The sequence below is a fragment of the Typha angustifolia genome, chromosome 13, assembly GCF_048772165.1.
Source record: "Typha angustifolia cultivar Huaian chromosome 13, ASM4877216v1, whole genome shotgun sequence".
Lineage (NCBI taxonomy): Eukaryota > Viridiplantae > Streptophyta > Magnoliopsida > Poales > Typhaceae > Typha > Typha angustifolia.
The window spans coordinates 11473703-11487394 of NC_133251.1; the positions used below are offsets into that span (position 1 = coordinate 11473703).

Here is a 13692-nt window from a genome sequence, read left to right on the forward strand (position 1 = left end):
CATAATTTTATTACCTAATTTACAGTTATTAAATACTTATATTTTTTATTTCGTAGTTGTATTACGTAATCCATAAATATTAAACATTTGTATTTTCTGTTTCACATTTTTATTATGTAATTCACAGTTATTGAATACCTATATTTTTAGAAAATTTAAAGTTAATTTACTTAATTCCTAGTTAGTACTGGTGTGGTGTAGCATAATTAATTTACATAATTCATAGTTTTACCTATATTAGTTAGTAAATATGTATAACTTCCCATGTCTTCTCGATATATATATATCTTAAAAAGAGTCATATTGATTCACAAAACATAATTTGCAATTATATTTGTATTATGTACAAAGCGTAAATATTATTACTATCTAAATCTTTCCCAACCAAAAATTAGTCTTTGGTGTGAATTTACAAGACCAATTAGTATTTATATTGTAGCAATATATAGCATCGTGTGACTTTTGTCCATTATCCACTACTGACTAGTCTGGGTGGCGCTCAAATTATCATCTATCAAGCCCTTCTCCTGCTAATGGCTCTCCCAGTGGCGCTCTCCCTCCGGCCATCATCCAATCCCATCTTCCCGACCTCACCATGCAGACGAAATCATCTAACTAGAAGACCTTTTATTTACCCACCGAAGGAAGTACTCTTTCTCACACGGATCAGACACGCCTCCTCCTTTACTTCTATCTTTGCTGTAAGTTTTTCTTCTTCTTTTTTTTTTTTTTTTTTTGCTTTTGCTTTCCTCTCTAATTACTCTTGGCTTTCCTGAAGTACCCACCAATTCCAATCACATATTGATCATGTATTTTAATTGCTTCGGGCCTTATAAAGTTTTATTCTTGCTATGATTTCGGCTGGTTTTACTGGTGATTCTGGATATGTTAATGCCGTAGAGGGTTGTAGCACTAGTTTGATGTATCAAATAGTCTTTGAAAGTCGATGCGAGAGGAATCATGGCAATTAACGGTATGATCTAATTAACCAGAGAAACTACGCAATTAAGAAGTTTGTAGTGCCGCATTAGCAATTTTCCACAAAGGCAAGTGTTCAAGCTTTTGTTCTGTGCCCCCCCCCCACACTGCCATTAACCTTCCTCTCATTTTATTCCTCCTCAAGTAGCGGTAGAATTCCGAGGGGTCATCTAAAGAATGGATTTTGGGAGGAAGGGAACCGGAATGGTGAGCTATCTCAACCATAGTTTTTGCGGCTTGAGGCCGAACCACTTGTCAGAGGAGGCCCTACAACAAAGGCGCAAGCTTTTGCGGCATTGTCAAGAACCCAGAGCTCCATTTCTGCTTCACCGCCAGTGGGGCCTGAGACAGCCACCGTGAAGAGGTCTAACCAGGTCTGATGTCCTTGCCCTCCCCTTATGTTGGACATATGCCGATTACTTTTCTTGGCTAGTTTAAAGGCACTAGTGAGGTGGTTTATATGCTTTTCGATTTCTTCGGTTTGTAGGTGCAGTGTAGTTTGTCACTTCATGTGTAGTTTGATGTATGATTAATTAGTTATGACCAGAGACTCTAAGCATTTACTGGTCGATTTAACTGTTAATGCAGATTTATTTGTGTGATTGTTGAAGATGGGCATTGTTGAGTCCTGGATCAGAAATTTGATTAATGGCAGCTCTGATTTATGTGAATCCTACAGCGGGAAGTTTGTCTGTCGCAGGATAAGAGAGGAACTATCAACTATATCTAATTACTAAATTCGCCTTCTAAATAGTATCAGATGGCAATACCAAGAGCTGAAGGTTGGGATATGATATTGAAAACCAATTGAATTGATGGTTAAAGAAAGTTGCTATACCATGCACAAGAAATAATGTGAAAAACAGAATCAAGAGATTGGAACAACATTTAGGTTAAAAATTGTTTATTTTAGAAGTGGATTTGTTTATTTGTTGCAAATTCAATCTTAAAGAAAATCATTGTATGCTGTTTAGATCATATACATTCAGTCTATGCACTATTCCGGTTAAAAGCATTGAACCATTTATCTGAAATTTAGATACACTTTTATATTGCAGGTCTCTGCTTATATTAGCAGTGCCATTCAAAGTGGATTGTCTATTCTTATAGTCAGAAGTGGATAATTTCTGTCAAACCCCAAAAAATGCAAAAGACAAGAAGTTAGATCTCATGCCATGTATCAAGTTTTCGTCAGTCACAATGCTTAGATTCTTATGCATTGAAGGTACAATCTGGTCAAAATATTTTCAGAAATGGGAAACCTGAGAGTGACTTGACACTTTAGGGAACTAAGCGTAAGCAACCTTAATTGCTTCCTTTCAACACGAAATATGGTTAGATAATGGCTACAACTTATTACTGGTTGATCCTGATGTTTTGACATTTGAAAATCTATCATGATAAACTTGTCAGCAGGGCTACCCCTATTCCTGTACCATTTGCTGAATACTAAGAAGATACATGTCTGATATTATTATGCTATTATTGCTATGTTTTTAGAACAATCTTGTTACTTTTTAGGATATGTAAGTCTGTAACCTTTTCTCCTCCTTGAGATTGATATGCAAGTGCTGTGTCTTTCAGGAGAAATTGGGGGTCTCCGTATCATTCTCAAGAGCTGCACTTGAGTTTATACAGGGTAATATGGCAATTTCTGTCAATCTTTATTTTTTCGGCAAGTTAGAAATTGCACAATTTTTACTTTGTGATGTGTATTATGTGTTGAGCTTGACATCCATAAACATGTTTAGGTGTTACATCGCATTGCGAGTACACTGTACCCTCTGAAGTTAAGGCTGCTGGCTTTCAAATATGTGCTGATGAATTGAGTTCAATAGTTGAAGGCCATGATCTGAATAAGTTGAAGAGGCATGGAGGTGTACTTGGTATTGCAAGCAAGCTTTCCACATCAATACCTGATGGACTAGCTACTACTGAGGATAGACTGAAGAACAGACAGGAGATTTATGGAATAAATAAGTTTGCTGAAAGTGAATTACAGAGCTTTTGGTCATTCGTTTGGGAAGCACTTCAAGACACGACCCTTATCATTCTTGCTCTTTGTGCTGTTGTGTCCTTGATTGTTGGTATTACAACAGAAGGATGGCCCAAAGGTGCCCATGATGGCCTTGGCATTGTAGCAAGCATCCTTTTAGTTGTCTCTGTCACTGCAACAAGTGACTACCGGCAATCATTGCAGTTCAAAGATTTGGATAGGGAGAAAAAGAAAATATATATTCAAGTAACAAGGGATAGGTTCAGGCAGAAGATTTCTATAAATGATCTTCTTCCTGGTGATATCGTGCATCTATCTATCGGAGATCAAGTCCCTGCTGATGGTTTATTCATATCTGGATTCTCTTTTCTAATCAATGAATCGAGTCTTACAGGAGAGAGTGAACCTGTTGTTGTAAATTCAGAAAATCCTTTTCTATTATCTGGAACTAAGGTGCAAGATGGATCTTGTAAAATGTTGGTGACTACTGTTGGTATGAGAACCCAATGGGGTAAATTGATGGAGACAGTGAGTGAAGGTGGAGATGATGAGACTCCATTACAGGTAAGATTGAATGGAGTAGCATCAGTTATAGGGAAAATTGGTTTATTTTTTGCTGTGCTGACATTTACAGTCCTAGCTGAAGGCCTAATAAGACATAAGCTTCAAGATGGTTCATACATGATCTGGTCTGGAGATGATGTATTAAGACTTTTGGAATTTTTTGCTATTGCAGTTACTATAGTTGTGGTTGCAGTTCCTGAAGGGCTGCCATTAGCTGTGACTCTGAGCCTTGCTTTTGCCATGAAAAAGATGATGAATGACAAAGCACTTGTTCGCCAACTTGCTGCTTGTGAGACTATGGGCTCAGCTACTTCTATTTGCAGTGATAAGACAGGAACCCTAACAACCAACCAAATGACAGTTGTGAAGGCTTGCATATGTGGAAAGATTACTGAATTGACCGATTATAGGGAGGGTAATAGTATTTGCTCCAAGATTCCAGATTCTGTGGTGGAAACTCTACTACAGTCCATATTTTATAACACTGGTGGTGAAATTGTGATGAATCAAGATAGAAAGCTTGAAATTCTTGGAACACCAACTGAGACTGCCTTGTTGGAATTTGCCTTGTCCTTAGGTGGAAATTTTCAGGCTGTGCGTCAGGAAAGTAGTCTTATTAAAGTTGATCCTTTCAATTCTCTGAAGAAGAGAATGGGCGTGGTCATCAAACTTCCAGAAGGAGGATATCGTGCACATTGTAAAGGTGCTTCAGAAATTATATTGGCTTCTTGTGATAAAGTTCTAGACTCTACAGGTAAAGTTGTTGCCCTTGATAAATCGGCAGCCAGTCATCTAAAGGATACAATTGAAGTTTTTGCCAAAGAAGCACTTCGTACACTCTGTCTCGCCTATATGGAAATTGAAAATGGTTTCTCACCAGAAGAACAAATTCCAGTTGATGGATACATCTGTATTGGAATTGTAGGTATTAAGGATCCTGTCAGACCAGGTGTGAAGGAGTCAGTTGCGATTTGTAGATCTGCTGGGATTTCTGTGAGGATGGTTACAGGTGACAACATAAATACAGCAAAGGCTATTGCCCAGGAATGTGGTATCCTCACTGATGATGGGGTGGCTATTGAAGGTTCAGAATTCAGAATGAAGACTCCAGAAGAATTAAATGATCTGATTCCAAGACTTCAGGTTTTATTACTTAAATCAGTATATTCCTCTACTTGTGAAAATATTACTGGAGATTACTAATGTATCTGCTCATCAGGTTATGGCAAGATCTTCACCATTGGATAAATATACCTTAGTAAAGAATTTGCGCACCATGTTTAATGAAGTAGTTGCTGTGACTGGCGATGGTACAAATGATGCTCCGGCGCTTCGTGAGGCAGATATCGGACTTGCAATGGGTATTGCAGGAACTGAGGTAACAATATTTAATCAAATTAACTCCAAGGAGCATACTTGTTTTGGGATAATACAAAAATTCAAAAATTGGAACATGTAATTCTTTTTGCAACCCTCCTAGTCATGTAATATTTTGGAATATCAATTGTATCTTTTATGCTTAGCAGCTTGATTGCGAGAAAGTAGCTTACTTTATCAACATGTTTCCTTTTTTCTCTCTTCATGCTTCTTTATATCATTTTGTGCACTAAAGAGTACATCATTTGATAATGGCATTCATGGTTATATAAGTAGATACATCTTCTTTGTATTTAATATATCAGACTCTGTCAGCATAAAACTTCTGGCATTTCAAGCTAAATTTCTCTATTTATGTTGCCTTCTGTTTTGTACTAAATTACTACATTTATGCTCTTGAAATCTTAACTCAAATCCAACTCCTGATTATAACCATGAAAATAAAGCTGTAAAATTAGGATTGGATTCTTCTTTAGAAAGCTTTCATGCATGTATACAGGTAACTGCAATATAGTGCTTCATATTTGGTCTCAGGTGGCAAAAGAAAGTGCTGATGTTATTATTCTTGATGACAATTTTTCTACTATCGTTACTGTGGCTAAATGGGGACGATCTGTATATACAAATATTCAGAAGTTTGTGCAGTTTCAGCTGACTGTTAATGTGGTTGCTCTAATTGTAAATTTCTCCTCGGCCTGCTTAACAGGTTATCTCGTCACACCGTTGTATAAATTTTTATATGATCTACAACATTATTTTCTCACAATTCTTTCATTTTTTTCTGCCTTACCTAGGGAAGGCTCCTCTCACTGCTGTCCAGCTGCTTTGGGTCAACATGATCATGGATACACTTGGAGCACTTGCCTTAGCCACTGAGCCACCTAACGATGACTTGTTGAAAAGAGATCCAGTTGGACGAAATGGAAATTTTATCAGCAACATGATGTGGAGGAATATTTTTGGACAAGCCTTGTATCAATTTGTTGTAATATGGTACCTCCAGACAGAAGGGAAAGGTTTATTTCAACTTGAAGGCCCTGATTCTGATATTGCACTAAATACGCTCATTTTCAATTCTTTTGTCTTCTGCCAGGTAAATTCATGATATCGATTCTTTTTTTTTGTGTGGATGTTATCTTTTTGTAGTCTTTTTCGGCTTTAATATTTTTGGCAAGCATAACGTGAGACGTAATGAATGTAATTACCACAGACAATGGGGTTTACATATTGTTTATTTTCATATACTAATTTGAATAATATTTTGCTCAAATGAAATACACTATTATCTGATTATTTATGCTAGGCAAAATTATGAGCCTTAAAGCCATTGCTGAAAAATGGTTCAACCTAATGGGGTCCTCATTATGCATTAATCTCCTTAACATTGAAAGATGTTTCATCGAATGAAAAGTCAGTTGTGTCGTAATCCAATAATTTCAGAATACAAGAAAGATTTAACTGATATTACTTCTCTAAAGCTGGAAGACTAATTCTCAAGCTGTATAACTTCATGACTCCAATAAAGTACAGTGTGACATATGGTTCATAATGCAAAAAGCTAGAGTAGTTGATTCCTGATTCCACTAATATTTGAGGCTTCTTTTGCAGGTCTTCAACGAGATAAGCTCAAGAGATATGGAGAAGATCAATGTTTTCCAAGGCATGTTAGAGAACTATGTGTTTATGGGTGTTATTACTAGCACCGTTATCTTTCAATTCATAATTGTTGAATTCCTTGGAGATTTTGCAAACACTACTCCTCTTACACTTTCAGAGTGGTTAGCTTGTGTTCTCATTGGGTTCCTCAGTATGCCGGTTGCTGCTGCCGTCAAATTGATTCCTGTAAGTCGAAGTGAATAACTGACCAGGGATCCAAACAACGATCATGGAGATTATTTGTATGCTTTCTTGGCCTTTCTAGAGGAACGACTGATTTATTGATGGAGAAGACCATAAAAGACTCATGTCTGATTAGCATCCATGTACAGACATTATTTTCCAATATAAAGTTTGCGCCTCATGATCTTTGAAGTGCAATTTTACTTATTCATACCATTCTGACTCTGTAATTAGTTTCTCTTTCGGAAGGATGAAATTTCCTACAGAAGTTTCTTTCTGCTTCCTCCTTTCGCTTGAATTGTTTCTTTATTATCATTTTTTATCTTAGAAACCTATGTTTATTAACTTGATAAATTCTTCTTTATATCAAACATGTATGAACTCAAAAGGCAATCCTCATGTGATACACCAAAATTCTTTCTACTTTGCAGTGTACCTTTCACCTGGATTGCATGTTATTGCCTCTTGATCTTCTTCATTACATTTTATTTTCCGGCAGTCGAATGGAGAATTCATCGACTTCTTTCTGGATTGAGTGTAAGGATTGCCATCCTAGTGGCACGGGGCATACCGACTTTGGCTCAGCGCAGTGTAAGTAGATTTTAGAAGCTTAGTTTAAATCTTTACCTACTATATATTAATGTAACATATGCTATTAGATTCTAATATCATATTTTTCTCTCAATTTTTCTTAGATCTCTTTTGTTGAGGACAAATAAGTTAGGGGAAACTAAAATTTTCTTTGATTTCTACAGAGTTTTAAGTATAATGTATATTAATTAAGTATTAAAATGCAAAGAGGTATCAAAAGAGACTCGAAATTAAATTATTTTAAAGTAAGTTATGTTCAGTTCATACTTCTCCTGTATTACTACTGATAACTCATTAGAACAATAAGTATGGAGCTATGCCAACCAGCACGACAATTCATAGATAAATGTATATTTCCTCTGCGAATGTGTAACGACTAGAAGACCACAATAGAAGTAGCTTTTAGATTCACAGTTGCATGTCTAATTCCAACTCCAGGAACCTTGGTCTCTTCAGCCTTGGTCTGCGTAATGGCATTGGAAACAGACAAATATCTGTCTCCTTACAAGATTGGGTGGATCGAAGAAAGGTGCAAAAACGAGGGTAGACGAGGTTGGCATAGGAATAATCTATTTGTTTGGTAGTTTAGTCAGTGTTGCTTTGTTTTGTATTTATCTAGATATTATATTTGGTTCTGTATTCATCCAGGAATCATATTGATTCTGAGTTTACCTTAGGAATTTTATTTGATCCCCATAAATAGGGATCGAATCTTTGTAATAGAAACCTATTAGATTAGCTGGGGTTATAAGACTTGTCCAAGCCCAACCTGACCTGAGCTCATAGGACTCGACCCCTCCATTAAGACATAATTTGTGATCCTAACTAAATTTTATTAGCCATCCATCGGGTCTAACCCGCCTGCAATTGAGATGCATACAACATACATATATCCGGGTCCAACCCTAATAGGTTCGGTCCAAAATTAGTCCGGAACTAAGCTAAGCCTGACCTGATCCATGAGCACCTCTACTAAACCCATGCATGGTATAAATGCCTTTAATTAATATCGATCTAGAGGAGCTATGAGATGCATACAAGTACAACATATTAATCCAGAGTTCTTTAATAATACAAGAAAAGAAAGTGACTTAATGATAGCTACAATTCCTAACTGCTAGGAGAATTTTTTATTTTTTTCTCCGTTGAAGGACTGGATTGACACCATTTCTTTCCTTTGACCAACAGCCGTTAGAGCCGTTACAGCAGCGATAAGAGCAGACAAGAAAGAGGGTAAGGGTAGTATAAAGTAATAAAGTCCAAAAGAGACGGGAATTTTACCAGAATCCAGCTCTCGGGGCCGTTGTTATAACTTCCCAACGGTTGGTCCAGCGTCCGAATCGCTGCTTTGAGATGCGCGTCACCAGATAAAACCCAGGATAGAGAAAGGAACGCGTTGTTGTTAAAAAAAGCTTCAACCATTGGGTTCAAGGATATAAGAGGAGATCTCACCAACCTTTAAATCTCTCGCTTCCTCTGATACCACCGTCAAAATTTATCATTAACCTACATTCAAATCTACATTCATTTGATTAGTGCCATTCTTGTACTGGAAGCTGCCTTAATTGCATCGTCTCCGACGACTTCTAGGTAAAAGTTTGATTAGTATTTTTTAATCAAATTTATTTCTCTTTTTGTTGGACTTTTAATGGTTTAAAATTTTCTAAAATACTATTCACTTAACAATATTTTATTACTTTTAAAATCTTGTTCTGTATTAAAATTTTACCTTAACTTTAAAACATTATACAAGTATTAAAACTCCTTTACATATGATAAAGTTTGAATAATAATAGTGATGAAGACAAAATTAAGGAATAATTTATTCAACAATCTTCATTTGACTCATTCATTCTAATGTCCCATATATATATATATATGTAGGCAAATTGAGAAGGAAGGCATGATAGAGGGGAGGGGAACTCGAGTTCAAGGGTCATCGCCGGTGGCGCCGCCGCCTTTTCTAGGTCGCAATGATAGACGTACTTCTCGTGATGGACTGTCGAAGAGCAGATGCTGTGTGGTAGCAGAGTCGATGAGGGATTTGTGGGATAGGCTCTTCGATGAAGGCTATCGAGCAGATGTCCATGTCCATACCAATGATGGGATCATCCCAGCTCATGCCAGCATTCTTGTGAGTTTGACTACCTCTTGTTCTGGCATGATATAAATATAAACTGTGTTAAGAGTATAAAAAATAATTGTTCTCTAATACTTATTGTATAGAGTAGTTGGTGCTCTGATCAAGCCTAAATTGAGAATCAAGCTTGAATTGATTTAATTTCAATTCAAGTAAGGAACGGAAAAGAATGATTAAATATAATTTCCCTAGAGTAACTAATATTGTGAAGTGGCAGGGCATGGCTTCTCCGGTGATGAAGAGCATGCTGAAGCAATCAAAGCACCGCAGAAGTCGCCGGAAAGCCATCGCCATAAGAGGTGTACCTCACGATTCCGTGCGCGTCTTCCTTCGCTTCCTCTACTCGTCATGGTAATTAAGTAATTAACAACTCCCTCGATCATCCCTTGCTCAACTAAAAATCATGAGCGCCATCGAGCTGATCCTTGCGCCATTGTTTCTAGCTACGAGCAAGAAGACATGAACCAGTTCGTGCTACACCTGCTCGTGCTGTCGCATGTGTTCGTCGTCCCAACGTTGAAACGTTTGTGCGTGCAGCAAGTGGAGCAGAGCCTCCTGACCACCGAGAACGTCGTCGACGTCTTGCAGCTCGCGCGGCTCTGCGATGCGCCGCGGTTGTCGCTGCTCTGCCACCGCATGGTCGTGAAGGATTTCAATGCCGTGTCCGAGTCCGAAGGGTGGAAAGTGATGAAGCAAAGCAACCCCAGCCTCGAAACGGAGCTGCTAGATTCGGTCGTCGACGACGATTCAGTGAGTTCTTGCGCGCGATGATATATATTCCAAAGCTTTTCTCCTAAAATTTTAAAAGTTAATTTGGTTTTCCTACATGTTGGCAGAGAACGAGCGAGAGGTCGAAGAAGTTGGAAGAAAGGAAGATATATCTCCGGCTTCATGAGGCAATGGAGGCTCTCGTTCACATCTGCCGAGACGGCTGCCGGACGATCGGGCCCCACGATAAGGCCCTCGAGGCGAGCACCGCGCCGTGCAACTTCCCGGCCTGCAAAGGACTGGAGGCGCTCGTCCGCCACTTCGCCGGCTGCAAGAACCGAGTGACCGGAAACTGCATGCACTGCAAGAGGATGTGGCAGCTTCTTGAGCTCCACTCTCGGCTCTGCACTCAGACCGACAGCTGCAAGGTTCCTCTTTGCAGGTACCAGAAGAATATAATGTCGTTAGATTCTTAGTCCGGATAGATAAATTTTGTTGATGAAATGAATGGTGGTGATTGCAGGGATTTCAAGGAGAGGACGAGGAGCCAGAACAAGAAGGATGAGGTGAAGTGGAAGCTGCTGGTGAGCAAAGTACTTGAAGCGAAGAGCTTCTCAGGGGGGCAATTCCCTACATCAATGGTGGTTGCTTGTTCTTGATCACTTTAAACTAGCTTGGAAATTCATATATTAATTGTGGAATTTTATGACACCAGAATTTGGGATCCATCGGTTTCCCGGTTGAGCTAGCTCCAGATTTAATTTCTCAAAATTGGAAAATAGAGCTGGTGAATTCGAATTCGAATTCGAATTCTTCAAAAAAAAATTTCTAAGCCGACTCTGCTCTCAAACAATTAAGTCTAATTAATGTTGGTGCATATGTTTCCAACTTCACCCTATAGAGTCTATCTCAACCCTGCCGTTGTAGTTTGCCTAACGTGAATATTATCACATAAATGAGTTCATTTAACTTCGGCATTTTATTTTATTTTATTTCTTGTTAAAAAATTTGGCCCCTTTGCAATTGCCAATTACTGTCAAATTTGAACTTAAATTGCGGTGCTTTTTGAGACAATAAAATAAAAAAAAGAGGATTGAATAATAAAAGAAAAATATAAAGTATAACACATATTTAATAAGAAAAAAATGTCTGAATACTCCATAAAACTCCTTCATTTATTATTTATAGACGATAATCTAGAAGAAGGATTTTTGTTTCAATAGCAGCACTCATTTCTCCTTCAGTTTTACTTGATTAGAGCTGTGTTTTAATTTATTCGTAGTTTATATGTCATAATATAAGGGTATTCTAGTCCATAAAAGTAAAGCCAAAGCCATTGACACTGTTAATTAAGAAGAAAACCATATATCAAGAGTAAAAAAAATTAAACGATACAAAATTAAGTATAAAAATAAAGTGATTAATTATATTTAGAAATAAAGGATTCGCAAATAAGCGAAGGTTAGGCACTAAGAAGATACGGCTTAGATTATCTAAAATTAATCTATCACCAAATCTCCACTAGTGTCGGTTAAAGGATAATGACACTAACAATTTAGCAATCGATAGACTCTTTTTTAGCCGCTACACCTCACAACTGCTCTTCTCCATCACAATCACAACACATAAAAGATGAGTCAGAAAGCTTTCTTTTTCTCTTTTCTTTTGGGATTCTTCAGAAGGAAGCTTAAACATAGGTTTGGGGGTCCCACCTTATGAGAGTGGGACCCACACAGTTACATGAAAAAGAAAATTAAAAAAAAAAGTAAAATAAAAGGAGAAATAGACATAAATGGATTTTCTTTTAGAGCTTGTGAAATCTATCTTAGACAGAATGTGAAAGGTTTTGCCGAGGATATTCTTAAGGTGTAGAAGAAGAATCTTGTAAAACTCATTATTTTTTTGTAGTTGTTCGTATTCTCTAGTGAAGCATTGATTCTCTTATTTGAATTTTTTTTCCTCTTAAGCTGTGATCCAAGAAAATAATCTTTGATATTTGCAATCGATCCTCCAGCATTACTAGAATTGAGCTTTATAAGCTTATTATTATTGATTATAGTGGAAGGTATCTGAATATAGTTAAACAACTTGGAATAGATCGGTGGGCTTCAAAATTTTATATTCAAATCTGTTTAGAAACCGACGTAAATCGGATCAAGTCGGTTCGTAACACTATCGTGCACGATGATAATAATAGAGGAATGCAAGAGGATCATGATTATAGTGACACAAGTGTAGATGAAACTTTTACATGTGATGACGAGCATAATGTGAATATGAAAAATAATTTACTGTCATGAGATGACAAAATCACAAGTCAGGATATCTAACGGATAGCATTGAGTATCATCCAAATATCCTACTTCTAATTATATATTCTTCTTACAAATGAGGGAGAGCCAAAATGCTTCCAAAAAATACAAAAATAAAAGGAGAAAAATAAGGGTAGTTTTAGGTTTCACAGGAAGAGATAAAATCCTACTATGAAAGTCACAACTTTGATTTAGTGAAGTTACCTAAGGGTTAGAGCACTTAAGAACAAATGAGTTTATAGAATCCCTCCACTTACGTGTAATGAGATTGAAGAGTCTTTGGCAATAATGCCTTAGGCACTTATGGCATATCTCATAAGGTGATGGTTGGGAGCCAACATCTTGCTAGCCACCTTGAGATCCACACCTTGCACCATCTTGTGAGGTAGCACAACAATTAGGGTTTTGCTGATAGTAATATTGTCTACCTTAAGCAGGTGACCTAACTTAACCACAATTCTGGTTAAAATTTTTAGTTCCCAATACATTAGAGGAAGATCAATAAATCTCACCCATATGGGAGCAAGTAAAAACTTTTGTGAATGTCAGAGGCTTAGAAAGGTGCGGATACTAGCCAAATCTTAGCCAAGATTCAACGGATGATCTCAATATGTACCATTTACCTAAAAAAATTACAATAAAGCCCAAGTATCATCCCTCACAACTTTCCTCTAAGATGTCTTGGTCTATTTTAACCCAATTAGACGAGTCCTCATTAGTTATCTCCGGTATATGTCTTTGGATTGTCCATGCCTTCCTTAGCCGATGATGCAAGTTGGAAGGACTATCGCCATGTGCAACCGGAGCTTAAGCCCGAGGTGAATTTCTAGCCTCCTCAAGCTAATCATCGGAGATGGATTAGAGGCTATAGGGAATGGATTAGAGGCTATAGGGAAAGAGGCCGACATAGTCAAGTTTGGAGGTTAAGGAAGGAGATTTGGTCTTTTGAGGAAACTTCTATATATATATATATATATAATTGCAAAGTTGGATGTTGACACGTCTAAGTATAGATGGAGATTTACACTGTTCGAACAGATGGAATTTGCATGGGGATTTTACCATCTCTTTGCAAAATAAGAAATTCTGATTTAGATTTTGCTTGGCAGATTTCCATTAAACTGGATAGTGAGTTGCATGAGTAACAGTACTGAACTAATCTTTGGGGTTTTCCACTTAAATCATAT

At 37.4% G+C, this 13692-nt stretch overlaps 1 protein-coding gene and 1 pseudogene across 2 annotated transcripts; both read left to right on the forward strand.

The window, feature by feature from the left end:
- The first annotated feature begins 558 nt into the window (after nt 1-558).
- LOC140773426 (calcium-transporting ATPase 10, plasma membrane-type-like) lies at nt 559-6961 on the forward strand (annotated as a pseudogene).
- Nucleotides 6962-7115: 154 nt separating this feature from the next.
- On the forward strand, nt 7116-10933 carry LOC140773427 (BTB/POZ and TAZ domain-containing protein 4). Of its 2 annotated transcripts, none has more exons than XM_073115975.1 (6): nt 7116-7345; nt 9230-9479; nt 9703-9836; nt 9929-10235; nt 10322-10635; nt 10717-10933. In XM_073115975.1, the coding sequence occupies exons 2-6, from the start codon at nt 9249-9251 to the stop codon at nt 10850-10852; spliced, it is 1122 nt and encodes a 373-aa protein (XP_072972076.1). In that variant the 5' UTR covers nt 7116-7345; nt 9230-9248; the 3' UTR covers nt 10853-10933. The 2 variants fall into 2 exon arrangements, with proteins under 2 accessions (XP_072972076.1, XP_072972077.1); XM_073115976.1 differs by lacking the exon at nt 7116-7345 and adding an exon at nt 8835-8935.
- Nucleotides 10934-13692: the final 2759 nt, after the last annotated feature.